Source organism: Capra hircus, chromosome 5 (genome assembly GCF_001704415.2).
Source record: "Capra hircus breed San Clemente chromosome 5, ASM170441v1, whole genome shotgun sequence".
NCBI lineage: Eukaryota > Metazoa > Chordata > Mammalia > Artiodactyla > Bovidae > Capra > Capra hircus.
This window is the reverse complement of record NC_030812.1, coordinates 114,848,574-114,866,005: the sequence shown is the minus strand read 5'-3', so window position 1 is coordinate 114,866,005 and position 17,432 is coordinate 114,848,574. Positions and strand designations below refer to the sequence as shown.

The window sequence follows — 17,432 nt, the reverse complement described above, 5'->3', positions numbered from 1 at the left end:
TGCAGGGGTGGGGAGCACCAAGCTCGCCCAAAGGCCCTCAGACGTCAGGAGGGTGTGACTTGCTTTTGAGTTACCCTCATAATTCAACCAACATTTTTACACAAGTGGTTTTGTCGTTCTGAAGGGTTGGAAACCCTCAGCAGAAAAGTATGTTCTAACAGATCCTCATCAAAGGCTTATCTGCCAAATAACATCTATGGTTTGGCGGGGAAAAGCCAGCAGCCAAAAATGTCATGCTTTTTATGCAGCGGAAGGGAATATGCTTTGAACTTCAAGGGAGCCTGGAATCAGATGGATGGCAGCTGTTGTGCAAAAAAAAAAAAAAAAAAAAAGGGAGGGATGGGAGCAGAAAGCACATGTGAGCACCTGAAATTCATCTTGGGGCTTGTTATTTTTAAATTGTTTTTAAGTCTTTACTCTTAAATTGTTACAATATTGCTTCCCTTTCATGCGTTCTGGTAGTTTGGCCACAAGGCATGTGAGATATGAGCTCTCTGACCAGGTTCAGAACTGGTACCTTCTTGCACTGGAAGGCCAAGCCCCAACCACTGGAAGGCCAGGGACGGCCCTGGTCTTGTTTCTAAATGATCGTGCTTTGAGCCTTTTCAGAAACCCAAACTCTCCACTGTCATTAACTCAGCACGACGGTAAAGCAGCTAAATCTTCAAGAGTGACAGGGTTGGCCGGGGCCCCAGGCAGTCACTGGGGGACCCAGCACGTGGAGCCCTGGACCCCCCCAAGCCTCTTCTCATCACATCGCATCTACTCCCGGGGGTGAGGTTCTGCGACCCGGAGCCTGTCGTACCTTTGCAGTCATTATCCTCTGTGAGCTCATAGCCAGTTCCGCAGCTGCTGTCACGCTGGCAGCGGAAAGAGCCCACTGTATTGATGCAAGTTTCTCCGAGCCGGCAGTTTTGGCTGCCCCTGATGCACTCGTTGACGTCTAGGAGAGACACAGGCAACGCAGGAGTAATCGGCAAGTACGACCGATCCCGACGCTTCATCAGAAGGAACGGACCAGGAAGCAGAGTGGGGTCAGTTCTCTGCATCCATCAAGTCCCCCAGGCCTGTGATGGTCACGTTCTGTACCGGGGTGGAGCCCTGGGCGCTCCCCACCAGGGCAAAGCAAAAGCAATGATTTCTCTCCCCGGCTGATCTATTTCAGATCTACTGCTCCTTCTGAGCATCTGCTAAGCAAGCTCCAGGCCCTGAACTGGAGTCGTGTGACCCTAGAGATCTCCCTAGTAGGGCTGTCCCCTCCCCTCCATCTCCCCCATCTCACAGATGAGGAGCCATGAGAGGCTGGGGATGCCCCTAGGGCCACTCAGCAGATCCTGGACTCAGAGCCCAGTCAGACCCCAAGCCTGCCCCCTTTTCCCAGCCTGGTGTTCACATTCTCCTGACTGAGAGCCGTGGCTGCGGGATGCTGGAAAGCTGGTCCTGGGCTATAGTTCACCTACGAACAGGGGGCCCCAAGTTGTGCACAGCGGGCCCTGCCTGGGTGTCAAGCGGAGGCAGTGGCTCTCGGAGCAGGACGACATTTACCTTCACAGGAGACGCCATCGGGGAGCAGCTGGTACCCCACAAAGCAGGAGCAGACAACTTCCTCCCCCGTGTCCCGGCACTGCTGCTTGCAGGGCCCGCCGCCTGGAATCAGAGCAAATGCGAGCAGAGGCTCGGCACACCCGGGGACCTCCTGATGCTTTCTCTTTGTTTGGATGGGGCCAGAGGAAGTGTCCTCAAGGTGGACTGATGCAGAAAGACAGGCTCCCCAGGCTGGAACCCACTGCAGCGTTCACAGCAGCCCCCTCCCATGGGAGAGCGCCAAGGTCTGGCCCTGATCTGACAGATGGAGGGGCACGCGGGGCCCCAATCCCCCATCTCCACTGCCACGGCTTCAGTCCCGGCCGCTCACTCACCTGGCTCTCTGAGTATCCCTGGTACCCAACCCTCCAACCACACTTCCCGCAGGGCGGCTAGCGAGATGCTCAAAGAACTAATCTCATGGGGACAAACCTCCACCAGACAAAGATTCCACGAAATGAAGTTCGGATTGCTGCCCAGGGCCTGCACGGCCTGCCCACCTGTCCAGCCTCTTCCCCTCTCCCTGTCCTTGGTCCCTCCCCCGTCCCACCGCCCACCAGGGCCCAGCTGCTGCGGGTCTTCAAGTCTCTGCTCAGCTGCCGCAACTCTCCCCACCCCCGTCACTTCTCTGGCTAGTCCATTGTGGCCCACTGCAAACCAGCTATCCGCCCCCTCCTCCAGGAAGACCCCCACACACGGCCCCCAGGGAGGATTACGGGTCTTTCTGGGGCTCTCTTCTCTCCCTTCCCCCACCCGAGGCCTCGGTGCCAAGTATCATTGTAACAGACTGCCTTATTTTGTGATTAAACTGGCTCCCTAATTGAAGCCCAACCATAAAGCAAGACACTAAATGTCCTCGGGGAGCAGGCCTGCCAGTCCAGACGTGTAGGAATGTTCCGTCATGAGAAATAAAGTCTTATCTTATGGAAAAGAACACTGTAAGGCCCCACTGACTTTAAATTTGAAAGCATCGCTCTTATGAGACAAATGGATATTACAGATGGTACAGCTGGAGCGCCAAGCCACAAAATGAAGTAACACTCACCCTCATCCCTTAAGGGGCCCCCAGCCTTGGCGGTCCCTGTGCAGAGTGACCCCCCATAGAGTCACCCACAGAGTCTGTGAGCCGTGATGAAAGGGCTTTGAACGCTAGCTTCTTCGCTACAAGCCCACCCTCTCCCTCCCTCGCCCACCAAGTCCCAGTGAGGAGGAGAGGAAGGGAAGGAGCCCAGGAGTGCAGGTGGCCGGGACTTGCAGCTGACTCCCAGCCAAAGGGCACGTCTCGGGTGAACCCGAGTGAACCCGAGCAGAGCCTGAGGTCAGCTCCCAGAGAGATTAGCATGACCCTCCCCTGGGCCTCGTTATCCACCAGCCGGCCCCGGGGAGGCGCAGGGCTCACCTCGGCAGCGGTCATTCAGGTAGGGGTCCTCTTGTTCCTCCTCAATCTCAGAAACCTTAGCTAAGGGGAAAGAGGCAAAGACACGTTTGTGCACACGCTGTCCACGCAGTGGTCCACACCCACATGAGCACACAGGCCACTCCAAATGTTTTCTCTTCTTGTAAATATCAGGCAGCTAATGCCTGTCTGTAGGTCTTCTTATAAACAGCTCAGTGTTCATTTCATCCTTTTGAAAAACAGAGTCACACTTGCAAAACAAAATGTCGCTACATCTCTAAAAGATCTATTATAACAGAAACGGCAGCAGCACGAGGGCCTTAGTCATCCACGCAATGCCAAGTGCGGTTACGTTGTCCACACTACTTGAATAATTCCACAAATGCAACCACAGCCCTGCTATAAACTCAGTCACACCCTCCAAACAAGGCATTGCGCCTGGCGAAAGCTTACTGTTACAGGTCGAACTGTGGCTCCCACCTCCTCCCCCGACCCCCACCCCAGAGACGATGTGAAGTCCTAACCCCCTGTGTCTGGGAACGGGATCTTATTTTAGACAAGGGTCACTGCAGATGATCAGGTTAAGATGAGGTCGTGAGAGGGGGCCCTAATCCAAAGACGAGTGTCCTTACAGAAAGGGGGTATTTGGACTCAGTGGCAGATACGCAGAGGAAAAGCGAGTGGAGAAACAGGGAGAAGGCAGGCATCTCCAAGCCAAGGGATACTGGGGGAGATACCCGGAAGGCCCAGCCCTGCCAACACCATGGTCTCGGACTTCTGGCCTCCAGGCTGGGAGACAATATCTCTGTTGCTTAAGCCCCCCAAGTCTGCGAAGCCTTACTAGGGCAGTCCCAGGACGTGAAGACACAGATTTCATCCACTCGGCCTGCAAAGCTCAGTTCAGTGCCAGTCACCCATAGTCGCTCGCTCGGCTTGTTCAACAAAGGCGTCTGAGCACCTGCTCTCAGGGTGGGACACTTGGCACAGACAAGGCCCCTCCCCCTTAATAAACAGATTCAACAGAGGGGGCGGTCCAGTGGCTAAGTCTCTGCCCTCCCAGCGCAGGGGGCCCAAGTTTGATACCTGATCAGGGAACTAGATCCCACAAGATGCAACGAAGAGTTCACATGTCAGAACTAAAAGATCCTGCATGCTGAAACTAAGACCCACTGAAGTCAAATAAATTAAAAAACATGTTTTTAAAAGAGATTCAGCATGGCAGTAGAACAAAGAGTGACGCAGTGGGGGGGCCAGGGCCCCAATTTAAAAGGGCGGTATTGCTCTGGCAGTTCCGACATAAAGGACATGCGCTCGCCCGTTTAACTTGGGTGGATACACCCAGGAATCCCTAGACAACTTGAACACCGAGCCCCCTGCTGATGGAAGCCTCCACAAGAAGGAATGACAGTGACCACCACTCCATCGCAATTCAGCAGCCATCACACTACAAGGCTGGGTGGGAAAGCACAAGTCCAGGGTCTCCTCAGTGCAGCCGCACCTACAGGAGAGAAGCGAAGAAAGACAGAAAAAAGGCGGAAAGGAAACGCGACCCAGTGGGAACAGCGTCCGTCTCTGTGTTGATTTCCTCTCCCTTCTACCTTCCCGTGTCTTCTAAAACACATACAAGTGACAGCATGACACACCCACACTGGAGAAACAGACCTCAGTGCAAACACACACATTAGTAATTCTGCAGTAAATTTCAACATTACATAATGTATAGACACTAACTATGCAAAAGACACAGGAAGGCTTCCCTCGTGGCTGGTCTGGGTAAAGAATCTGCCTGCATTGCGGGAGACCTGGATTGGATCCCTGGGTCGGAAAGACACCCTGGAGAAGGAAATGGCAACCCACTCCAGTATTCTTGCCTGGAGAATCCCATGGACAGAGGAGCACGGCGGGCTACAGTCCATGATGTCACAAGAGTTAGACCCTTTCACTTTCACATTAAAATATGGGAAGGGTCCCTAAATAATTCAAACACTTCTCACCTAGGAAGAAACTAAGCAAGAGACCTTTAGGGTGTGAGTCATCTCCAGGTTCGGAGGTTGGGAGTACCTTTGCTCAGAATGGTTAATTTGGATGCAACTAGAGATGGCAACCCACTCCAGTGTTCTTGCCTGGAGAATCCCAGGGACGGCGGAGCCTGGTGGGCTGCCGTCTATGGGGTCGCACAGAGTCAGACATGACTGAAGTGACTTAGCAGCAGCAGCAGAGATGATCACTAATGGCAGAAAGAAAAGAGGAACTAAAGAGCCTCTTGATGAAGGTGAAAGAGGAGAGTGGAAAAGATGGCTTAAAACTCAACACTCAAAAAACAAAGATCATGGCATCTGGTTTCATCACTTCATGAAAAATAGATGGGGAAAACATGGAATTAGTGTCAGAGATCATTTTTTGGAGGGGCTCCAAAATCAGTGCAGATGGTGACTGCTTGCTCTTTGGAAAAATAGTTATGAAAAACCTAGACAAATGTATTAAAAAGCAAGACATCACTTTGCCAACAAAGGTCCATACAGTCAAAATTATTATTTTTCCAGTAGTCATGTATGGATGTGGAGTTGGAGTACAAAGGCCAAATGCTGAAGAACTGATGCTTTCCAACTCTGGTGTTGGAAAAGACTCTTGAGAGTCCCTCGGACAGCAAGATCAAACCAGTCAATCCGAAAGGAAATCAATCCTCAATATTCATTGGAAGGACTGGTAATGAAGCTGAAGTTTCAATACTTTGGCCACCTAATGCAAAGAACTGACTCACTAGAAAAGACCCCGATGCTGGGAAAGATTGAAGGCAGGAGAAGAAGGGGAGGACAGAGGATGAGATGGTTGGATGGCATCACCGACTCAATGGACATGAGTTTGAGCAATCTCTGGAAGTTGGTGATGGACAGGGAGGCCTGGCGTGCTGCCGTCCATGGGGTTGCAGAAAGTCAGACACACCTGAGTGACTGAACAAGAGATGATCGCAGGGCTTCCCTGGTGGCTCAGTGGTAAAGAATTGGGATCCCTGGGTCAGGAAGATCCCCTGGAGAAGGAAATGGCAACCCACTTCAGTACTCTTGCCTGGAAAACCCTATGGACAGAGGAGCCTGGCAGGCTACAGTACAGAGTTGCAAATGAGTCGGACACGACTTCATGACTAAACAACAAGAGACGGTCACACCGAGTGAAGTGAGTCAGAAAGAGAAGGACAAATACCATATGCTCTCTCTTATCTATGGGATCTAAAGCATGACTCAAATGAGCCTATGTATGAAACAGACAGTCTCACAAACAGAACAGACCGATGGCTGCCACAGGAGAGGGTCTTGGTGAGGCACGGGCTGGAGGCTGGGGTTAGCAGACGAAAGCGGTTACAGATAGAACGAACAACAGGGTCCTGCTGTGCAGCCCAGGGAACAGCATTCCACATCCCGCGATAAACCGTAACGGAAGAGCATATGAAGAAGAACGCCCGAATACGCGTAACAGAATCACTGTGCTGTGCAGCAGAAAGGAGCACAACACTGTAAACCAACCCTACCAGAAGCTAAAAAGAGAGAGGAGAAAAAAGGTTTGATTTGGGGACCCTTCATTCACTTGGCATTATATCCTGGCGAAGCCCAAGTCCCTGCCATGTCCAGGCACAGGCCAGGGTGATGGGAACCGTCCTCCAGAGGGTTCACCGCAACACGGGCCCGGGGCATTTGTGAGAAACTGCTACCTGGGTGATGAAGTTATCAAGATTTCCACAGCATTCTTTGGGGGCTAGTATGCTGGGCAAAGAATGTGAGAAGAGGAATCTGGAATCTAAGCTTCTTGCAGCTTCAGTCGCCCAATCTGTAGAATGGGTGTAACCAAGATACATTCCAGCACAGCTCTACCCAAAAGAACAGGGTCCTTTGCCCCATCTTAGACTTCGATATAACCGTAACAACATTGAAGATAAGAACACTTCGATAACTCATAATACAGCTTATTAGAAAAAGAAGGTTAAGAAAACAGACACAAATCCCAATTTTATATTTAGATTAAACAGATCTGTGTATATGTGCATGTCAGTCGCTCAGCTGTGTCCGACTCTGCAACCCACGGACTGTAGTCTGCTTGGCTTGTCTGTCCACGGGATTTTCCAGGCAAGAATACTGGAGTGGGTTGCCATTTCCTTCTCCAGGGGATCTTCTCGACCCACAGAGAGAACCTGGATCCCCTGCACTGCAGGACAATTCTTTACCACCTGAGCCACCCGGGAGGACACCCGGACATGAGTTACTCTATATCAAGTGCTTAGAGAAGTTTAAAAAAGGCTTACTGTCCATTCCTGCACTTATTTTGCCTCAGGCCGGTCCGGGACTGTGGGCCCCCCATGTGGCCCCGTGGTAGCACACAGTAGGCCCACAGTAAACGTCAGCACAAGACAGGAAGGCAGGTCTGTGTCTGAGTGGGGAGGGAACACAGGGAAGTCCTCACAAAGACGCCGAGGAAAGTCTGGGGCAAGAAATGAAGCAGAAGAAAGGCAAGGGAGAAATAAGACGTCTGGAGCAACAGAAAAGCTCAGAGACCATTAACGAACCAAGATATAAATCAACAAAAGTCCTCCCTGGAGACATAGGAGAAAGTCTCCACCAGGGTGAAGAACCTGAGTTTGTTTAAAGTGAAAATGTCATCTCTGATTTCAAAAGTCAAGGAGGGAGCCAGAACGTGGTTCCAGTCCCACTTCATGACTAAGATATCTGAAGTCAGCTGCATGACGGAGTCCTGGACTTGAGAAGTCAAAACAAAGAATGAAAGACGGGTCACTTGACCCGGGACCCCAAAGCCACGGGAACGGACGGCCTGGCTTAGGGAGCACTGGCCTGTGAGCTCTTCCTCTGACCTGCTCCCTGCCCCTTCCCCACGTTGAGATGGAGCTCAGACTGAGAAGGCAAAGGCCCCAGGCAGGCAGCAAGCTTGGGGCAGAGCAGACGCCTGAAATTTTCCAGGGCTGTTTCCATTATGGCACAGGAAACCATTGCATAGTGGAAGAGATGATTAGACGACCGAGAAGTTTCCTGACCCGTGTAACTGAGCCGTGCCCCAAGGCTGCAGGATTGACGTGGCTTCAGACAAATGGAGGGTGGCGAGCCAAACTGATGGAAATACAGCTGGGAGTTGTCTTGAAGCTGCTTTGGGGGGTCACTCGCCCCTACACTGAATAAATATCTATGTTTGAATGCTCACAGCCTGCTATTAATGAGTGGTGCCCCCAGCCTCTTGTCTACATGTCACCAGCTCCAGATGGAGAGTGGGCACTGGCCCAGCATCAGAAGGCCAGAGTTCTGCCTCTGCCATGTGTTGGCCACGTGACCTTGAATGCCAAGACCTCATCTGTGAAACACGGTAAACAAGAGCGCGGCCAGCCACCTTCGCTGCCCGAGGCGGCTGGAGGGATGAGACGAACTGTCATGGCAAATGCCATACACTGCTGCTCCCATTTCACCCCAGCAACCTGAGTAAGCGGGACTGTAGGCATCCCCATTTCACAGCTGAGGAAACTGAGACCTGGACCCATCAGTTCGCCCCAAACACATCTCAGGACAGGGACATGAGCACAGATTCGTCAGAGCTCAGACTCCAAGCCCTCGGTTTCCCTCCAGGACAGTGAGAAGCACGAACCTGCTCTGACAGCCAGAACCGGTCTCTGCAGAGTTAAGGCAACAGCCAACGCGCAAGCCGACACCACCCGGGACGGCCAGTTTTAGGTGTCCACCTGGTGGGGCTACAGTACTCAGGTATCTGATCCAGCACCAGTCCAGACACAGCTGGGATGGTAGTATGTTTTAGATGAGATTGACCCTTAAATCAGCAGACTTTGAATAAAGCAGACTGCCCTCCATCAAGTGGGTGGGCCTCATCCAATCAGGTGAAGGCCTTGAGAGGGGGACTGGCCTCCCCCAAGCAAGAAGGAACTCTGCTAGCAGACGGCCTTCCGACTTGAGCCAGAAGATCAGTGCTCTCCTGGGCGTTTGGCCTGCATGCACAGCCTGCAGGTTTCAAACCTGCCAGCCCCCCTAGTTGTGTGAGCCAACGTCTTAAATTCTCTCCCTCTCTCCCCACATCTTATTGCTTCTGCTTCTCTAAATGACCTCGACTGACTGCCCTGCCCCAGAGGGAAGAAAAGGGGGACTCACCTGTTTCTTGGAGGTCCCCGCCGTCCCCTGGGGCAAACTCTGCCGTCTCCTGGCCCTTGACGCAGCACGCCCGGAAGACCAGCCCACACTGGTAGCCAACCATGAGGCTGTACTCACAGCTCTGGCCCTGGGCCTGGGCCGCCCGCCCCAGCAGGCAGCAATGGCAGCACCTCTGCAAACACAGGCAGAGACTCTTGGTGGAGAAGCCAGACCCGCGGCACGGCAGATCCCACAGACCCCTCATCCCCCCCCGTGGTAATTCTCCCCAGACGGGGAAGACACGTGCCTGACTCGGCTGCCTTTTCTAAACGCTGCCAGGAAATAGCAAAGCCGGCTGAGCCCAAGGCTTGCTGCCCCCCGAACCTCACAGGTCCTGCCTTAAAGGGGCTGATCCCAGCACATGCTCCACAACACCTGACTGCCCCTCAAATTCCAGCCGGCCCAGCAGGGCCCCTGGGGCTCCCGCACGGGCTCCCTAAGGGTCCATGCCTTCTGCGCGCTCTGAGATTTCTCTACCACACCTGGAATGATGGATATACACCTGTCTCCTCCTCCTCTCCCCAGTCAGGGTGGTTCAGACCGCAGGAAGAGAACCTCAAGATGGGTCAGCAGGGGAGAGACAGAGTTGCCACTGTTACCTGTCCACCCCAGGGGTCCCCAAAGTCACATCTAAAGCCCAGAAACAGTATCCACCCCTGGCACATGAAAAGTTCCATTTTGGTCATCATTCTAAGGAAGGCACAGAACGTTCCAAAGGTCTGTGGCAGGAGCGGGGGAGGTGGTTTTGCCGGAGCTTCATGGAGGCTGAGGGTCTCACATTCTCCAGAAAAAGCAGGAGCCCCAGTGACCTCCTCCACCTCATACGTCCCGAGTTATACCTGCCGGAAACACAAACGGCTCATGGGCCAAGGCGATCAGTTTCCACACCTGTTAGAATGTTCCAGGCCTTTCTCTGAAGTCCGAGGACCCAGGCAGAGCCTCTTTTCTGGGAGGCTGGCTTTAAGCATCTCAGGTCCCAGCTCCCAGGAACCCCCCTGACCAGCTCTCACTCCCCTGCCCCCCAGCCTCCTCCCATGAAAAGCCCACAAAGGCTGAGGGTGGGCAGAGGGACACTGGACTCCCAACTCCTTGACATGGGATATCCCTCCACATCCCACTCTGTGTGAAAAGACGCGCCCCAGAAAGGAGCCCCACTCCCCCTCCCGGAATCCAGACTTCATTCCAGTTCTCGCTCCTTGAAATTACTTCACGGGTTCCTAAAGGGGAACAGGAAATCTTTCTTCCAGGGAATTCAGTGTCGTCACCTGGCACCTCCGCCAGAAACCCCGATGACCAGGTTAATTAACTTTCCAAACTTGAGCTCCTCCTGGTCAGGCTGTTTTTCTCCCTTGGTAAGTGGTAAGGGAGGGACAGCCTGGTTTATTTGCAGTTTCCAGACCTCGGAACGCTCTCGGGAACCTCTCCACATCTGTGCAAAGATGCAGGCCTTCCACATGGACGGAGGCCCCAGGGACCTGGCCTGGGATGGAGTCAAGGGTGCATGACATTCCCTCATCGCTGACCTTCTGGACAGGGCTCCCTCTGGGCCAGATGACCCCACTCCCAGCCCTGCCTCACTGCTGATCTCGAAAGGACCCTTGCTGAGAGGTCCTTGGAGTGTGGGCCTCTCTGAACCTCAGTCTTTTCTTCTAGGGCAGTTATGGAGATCATGCGTTCTCAGAGGCATACATAGGGGCCCGTTCTGAACTCTGACTAGCTGGGGAGAGCAGAGACCTTTGAGGGCCTCCTGGGGGCAGGTGGGGATGCCTACCTTGAATTGAGGGTCCAGAAGGCCCTGAGTCAGGTAACCCATGCTCTGACCTTTGAGTCCCTGTTTGAAGCCCTGGGACTGGCAGTCAGTCGTCCCCAACCTTTTCAGCACTGGGGGCCGGTTTCATGGAAGACAGTTTTTCCACGAACTGGGGTAGAGGATGGTTTTGGGGTGATTCAAGCGCACTACGATTATTGTGCACTTTATATCTAATCTGATGCCGCCGCTGATCCAACAGGAGGTACTGGTCTGCGGTCCAGAGGTTGGGGACCCCTGCTGGCAGTCTTCAGGGCAGGGCTGGGTCACCTCATCTCCGTTTCCCAGTGCTGGAAGGGGCCTGGGCTGCAGAGCTGAGAGTCTGCGCACCCAGTGCAGAGGATCCGGGTTCAATCTCTGTTCAGGGAACTAGACCCCGCATGCTGCAACTCTGGGGTGATGCCCAGAGTTTACTGGGTAAACTGGAGCTGGTGGGGAGACTTGAGTGGCCCTTCCAGTCCCCGGGGCTATGCACACCCTGCTGCTCAGAGGGAAAGGCTGCCTGAGTTCAGGGTGCAGGAAGGAGAGCGCCCCAGGCCTCGGACTGCAGAAGGGACGGCTATGCCGGGAGGGCCGGGACCTCACCTTCACGAACATGGCCTCGAGGCTGGTGTTGTCGCCGCGTGGCGCGGTGCAGCTGTCCTGCTCATTGGCCAGGTTGATGCCCGTGGCGCAGTGCAGCTCCTCCAGCTGGTTGTGGCAACACTGCTCCTGAACCATCCTGTGGGCAGAGGGCGTGGGGTGTGCCAGGGGCTCTGCGGGGTGGGGGTGAGGTCTGCCAGGTGTACCCAGGGCCTGGGAGCAGTAGCCCCTGGGCGATGGCAGCCCTGCCACATTTGAGGGTCTCCCTCCTTCCCCCACCCCTGCCGCTCATTCACAGACACACCGAGATACACAGGCAACACCCACATACGGAAGGTGCTCAACAGTGTTTAGTTAGAAAGACTGAACGCAGAGTGGTGTCTGGGAGTGGTTTTGAGAGGCCGATTCATCTCTCTCGAGCGCTGACCCTCATCCAGGGAAAGTTCCCAGCTATTTATAACACGAACCAGATTATGGCCGGGATTTTCCTGGTGGTCCTATGGCTGACTCTGTGCTCCCAACGCAGGAGACAAGGGTTCAATACCTGGTCAGGGAACTAGACCCCACGTGCTGCAACTAAAGACCCCACGTGCTGCAACAAGGCCCGGCACAGCGAATTGAATTGGCCTTTTTTAAATTAAAAACAAATTTTAAAAAACAGATGAGGGCTGGCTCGGGTCTGGACCCTCTCATCCTTTATTAATACACATCTCCTCAGGTTCCAGAATCAGAGGAAATAGCTCGGGCAAGGCACAGGAGGCTGCCACAGCCAAGAGTGATGGATGGTAGCAACAGTGAGCCTGGGCCGCCACACCCCCATCTCCTAGCCCTGCTAGGGTCTCCAGGAAGAAGGTCCTCGAGGTGGATCTGCCAGAGGTGGTCCCTCAGACACAGCTCCAGGCAGGGAGGGCAGGGAGGTGAGGGAGCAAGAGGTGAGGGAGCAAGAGGTGTGTGATCACAGGTGTGGCTCCCCCCAGACCACGGAGAACCCTGGCTCTAGGGTTGCCAGCAAGGGCAGGAAGAGCCGCCAGGCCTGCTGGACCGGAGAGGGTGGGGCCCCACCAGCCTCCCTGCGTGGCTGGCCAGGCGGCCTTGGCCCCAGCCTCCACTCTTTGGGGCTGGAGCTCCTCACCCAGCTTCTCATGCACTTCTAGAACTGTCCATGGGCTCCAGCCTGGATCTGTTGATACACACAGATAGACTGCAGGTTTAGTTCCAGACCACCAGGGTAAAGTGAGTCACAAATTCTCTAGTTTCTTGGAGCATATAAAAGTTACGCTTGCACTGTACTGCAGCCCACAAAGTGTGCAGTAGCGTTATCTCTAGAAAGTAATACATACCTTAATAAAAATCATCATTGCTAAAAAATGCTAGCCATCATCTGACAACATGGAATTACCACAAACCTTCAATTTGTTAAAAAAAAAAAAAATCCCAACCTTTGAAGCACAAGAAAATGAAACATGCCTATACTCTGTTACCACACATTCGGCTCCTGCCCTCAGTGAATTTGCAAATAACCAGCATTTTACTAAATTGTTAGGGAGAGCAAACAGATGTGCGTCCAACTATCTGTTCATTCAAAGATGTTTACTGCTGAACAGAAAAAAAACGAGTGTTGTGGAGAAATTGGAACCCTCATGCTCTGTGGGTGGGAGTGTTAGATGGTGCAGCGTGGCAGTTCCTCAAAAAATTTTAGACACAATGAGCATAGGGTCCAGTGATCCCAACTCTTGGTATAAACCCAAAAGGATAGAAAGCAGTTGACTCAGACGTTGGCACACCTAGGTTCACGGCAGCGTGATTCATAACTGCCAGAAGATGGGAGCAACCCAAGATCCATCGAGGAACAGACAAGCCAAGTGTGGTCTGTGCATGCGAAGGAGCTGAACACAGCCTCGACCAGGAAGAAAACCCGAACACATGTTACAAAGTGGAGAAACTCTAAGGACAGAGAGCTAAGTGAAAGGAGCCAGACGCAAAAGGATAAATACTGTGATTCCACTTGTATGAGGGACCCTGCTGCTGCTGCTGCTAAGTCGCATCAGTCGTGTCCAACTCTGTGCGACCCCATAGACAGCAGCCCACAGGCTCCACCGTCCCTGGGATTCTCCAGGCAAGAATAATGGAGTGGGTTGCCATTTCCTTCTCAAATGCATGAAAGTGAAAAGTGAAAGTGAAGTTGCTCAGTTGTGTCTGACTCTTAGTGACCCCATGGACACAGCCTACCAGGCTCCTCCGTCCATGGGATTCTCCAGGAAAGAGCGCTGGAGTGGGGTGCCATCGCCTTCTCCTATGAGGGACCCAGAAGAGTCAAATTCATGAAGATGGAAAACAGAAAGGATGGGCTGGGGCAGGGAGGGTAACAAGGAGTTTCTGCCTCAGTTTAGGAAGATGAAAAAGTTCTGGGGATGGTGGGACAGTGATGTAAATATACTGAACTGTACCCCTAAACATGGTCACAGTGGTGCAATCTGTAGGAAATGGCACCCCACTCCAGTATTTGTGCCTGGAAAATTCCATGGGCAGAGGAGCCTGGAGGGTTACAGTCCACGGAGCCACAAAGAGTTGGACACGACTGAGTATTATGTACATTTTACTGCAATTAAAAAAAATTTTTTGGTTGCAGCCCTACTGTGTGCCAGGCCCATGCAGGGGCTTCGGGGATGAGAGAGGGATGTCCTGGAGGGGAAGCACAGCTTCCCACACTGGGGTCCTTCCGGGGCAGCAATTATGACGCTCTGTGCTGGTGGGCTTGGGCCAAAGCTGGGCGTCCAGAGAGCTGGACAGCAGTTAATCGCTCAGTCATGTCCACCTCTTTGCAACCCCATGGACTATAGCCCGTCAGGCTCCTCTGTCCGGGGGATTTCCCAGGCAAGAATACTAGAGCGGGTTACCATTTCCTCCTCCAGGGATCTTCCTGACCCAGGGATCGAACCCGAGTCTCCTGCATTGCAGGCGGATTCGGAGCTGCTCTCCCCTTACTGCCCTTTGACTTGGACAAGCGATCTTGCATTCACCTGGCTGGCTGGCTTGCCTCCTTCAGGCCCTGGTGAGACACCCATTCTCAGCAGGGTGCCCTCAAACATCTCTATCTGAAATCGTAAACCCACTCTGATCAGGAGACCGGCCTCTTGTCCCTGGGCTTTCCTTTCCCATGACTCCTCGTGCATTCTTACAAACCAGAGACTATACCATGTCATCGTCTGCATCCTCCAAAGACATTCTGCACATGCTGCTCATTGATTTACCACCATTTCCTCCAGGGTAGCCTCAATACAATTTGCGAAATAGATGAAGGGGTTCAGAGAGTGACCGGTGGATTGAGAAACATCAGCTCAGGATCTGCTTTAGGTTTCGACTCCATGCTAACATGCTAAGTCAACTCAGTCATGTCTGACCCTTTGCAATCTTATGGACTTTAGCCCACCAGGCTCCCTGTCCGTGGGATTTTCCAGGCAAGAATACTGGAGTGGGTTGCCATTTCCTCCTCCAGGGGATCTTCCCGACCCAGGGATTGAACCCATGTCCCTTGGGTCTCCTGCACTGGCAGACAGGTCTTTATTTTTTACTACTAGCACCACTTGCGAACGGCATGTGGATCCAAATTCCCTCATGGGCTGCATTCAACCCAAAGTTTTAGGCAAATTTATATTTGGGCTTCCCTCATAGCTCAGTCAGTAAAGAATCTGCCTGCAATGGAGGAGACCCGGGTTCAATTCCTGGGTCAGGAAGATCCCCTGGAGAAGGAAATGGCAACCCACTCCAGTATTCTTGCCTGGAGAATCCCACGGACAGAGGAGCCCGGCAGGCTACATTCCATGGGGTCACAAGAGTTGGACACGACTGAGCGACTGAGCTACCACCACCATATTTGGGTCCCAAGGCCAACCATATTTGGTTGAGACTAGAATGCATGGCGATGCTTGAATTGAAACATCATCTGCCGTTTCTCCTGATCACCCCCAAACGTGCCATGTGTTAGAGGCTTGGGCAGAAGCCACACAAACCCAGCTAGAACTGATGTGTGCTGGGAGGTGCCAGGGCCCCTGCAGTCCTCTCCGATCCTCTCACCTACCAGTGTGTCAACCCTGGGCTTCTTGGGCACCACAGATCCCTGGGTGCCTTCCTCCCCCAGCTCTGCCCATGAGGGCTCGGCCTGGGGCCTGCCCACCTATGAGATCCCATTCTCCTCACCCTGAGCTTAGAACAGCATCGAGGATCAATCAAGATTTGCCAAATGAATGAAAACTTACAACTGGAGGGTCTGGCACAATGCCACTTTGAAGGAGAAAAATAACACTGGAATTATTGAGTTACCAGGTGGCTGGTGGTTCTTGTTTCCTGTACCCTTGAACTGCTAAGAGCACCCTCTTAAACCAGATTTGATTTCTGACCTGCTCTCTCCCTTCTCTCCCTTCATTAAAAATGATAACCCTGAACTCATGGGGACTTCCCTGGCAGCCCAGTGGATAAGATTCTGTTCTTCCTCTGCAGGGAGCATGGGTCTGAGCCTTGGTTGGGGAGCTAAGATCCTGCATGCTGCGAGCTGCAGCCAAAAAAAAGGTTTTTTTTTTAATAAAAATGTTTTTTTAAAAAAGAAAGACTAGGGCAGAAACTCAGAGAGAGGAGAAGACATGAGGATGTGGGGAGAAGGTGGCACCTCCAAGCCCAGGAGGGAGGCGTCAGGAGGAACTAGGATCTCAGACGGCTGTCTTCAGGCTCTGAGACAGTAACTGTCTGTGGTTTAAGCCACCCGGGCAGCGGTCTCCGTGCTGGTGGCCTGAGCAGACGAGCACACTCCTCTGCCTCGGGTGGTGGTCCCAGCTGCTTCCCTCCCCTCAGTCATCATCACTGTCCTGCTTTAACATTTGGGGAAACCGAGGGTCCAGGCTGGCTCAAGTTACACAGCCTGAAAGCCAGCCCAATGAGTCCCCAGGGCCTGTCTGCCTTTCTGGGCCCAGTCTGTAAACAAAATGTTTGGCGCTCACCGGCTAGCTTCGCCCCAAACTGCCCGCCACCCTCTGACACTTCTAGTGCGAAGCCTCACGCCAAGATCTCACCTCTCACTCATCAGACGCGCCGTGAATCCTCATGGCACGGTCTCCCCCTCAGTTCAGACAATCCGAGTGCCCTCTTCTCTCCCTCCCTTGTTTGGTCTACAATGCTTTCGACTTTTCAAGAATTTCCTCAATGGAGCTTTACATCCTCCGTCACTGCTGGCAGGCAGCAGCCTCTCAATGCTCGAAGCCAACACAAATGCAAGACTCCAGAAGGAGGCGGACGAGCCCCCCCGCACATTCTTTCTGTCTGTGGCAGCTCTCCATCCGGCACCCCCAGGTCAAATCTGCTTTGGCTTGGATCAGGGGCAGGGAGCATGAGCGGATGGCACGTGATGGAACATGTTCACACCCTTGCCTCCTGACCTCTGCTCCCCAGGCAAGCAGATCTGGATCCAAGTCCTAATGCCTCCAGCTGAGCACTCTGGGGAAAGCTCAGTTTTTTCATCTGTAAAATGGGTCAGTAACAGAGTTAAATGAGATGCTGGGCAGCAAATGCCTAAGCACAAAGTAGGTGCTTACTAAAGACTTGTTACTATTTTTATATTATTTTGACAGTGTTGATTGACATGACATGTCTTTATCATTTATTCTAAGCTTCCAGTCAGGTGTTCAGTCGCCTCAGTCCTGTCAGGCTCCTCTGTTCATGGGGATTCTCCAGGCAAGATTACTGGAGTGGGTTGCCATTTCCTTCTCCAGGGGATCTTCCCAACCTGGGGATCGAACCTGGGTCTCTTGCACTGCAGGCAGATTCTGTACCGCTGAGCCACCATGGAAGCCCGTTCTAAGCTTACATCCTCCCAAAACTTTGA

The 17,432-nt window shown here is 53.0% G+C and overlaps 1 protein-coding gene across 2 annotated transcripts in view; it reads right to left on the bottom strand.

Moving 5' to 3' along the window:
• FBLN1 (fibulin 1) overlaps positions 1–17,432 on the bottom strand; it is an 82,332-nt gene that overhangs the window by 51,097 nt on the left and 13,803 nt on the right. For both annotated transcript variants that reach the window (XM_018048899.1, XM_018048900.1), the window contains exons 3-7: positions 11,564–11,699; positions 9,133–9,304; positions 2,984–3,043; positions 1,546–1,647; positions 806–943 (exon numbers count right to left, since the gene is read on the bottom strand). In XM_018048899.1, coding sequence (XP_017904388.1) covers positions 806–943; positions 1,546–1,647; positions 2,984–3,043; positions 9,133–9,304; positions 11,564–11,699 — 608 coding nt within the window. The remainder of the gene's footprint in view (positions 1–805; positions 944–1,545; positions 1,648–2,983; positions 3,044–9,132; positions 9,305–11,563; positions 11,700–17,432) is intronic.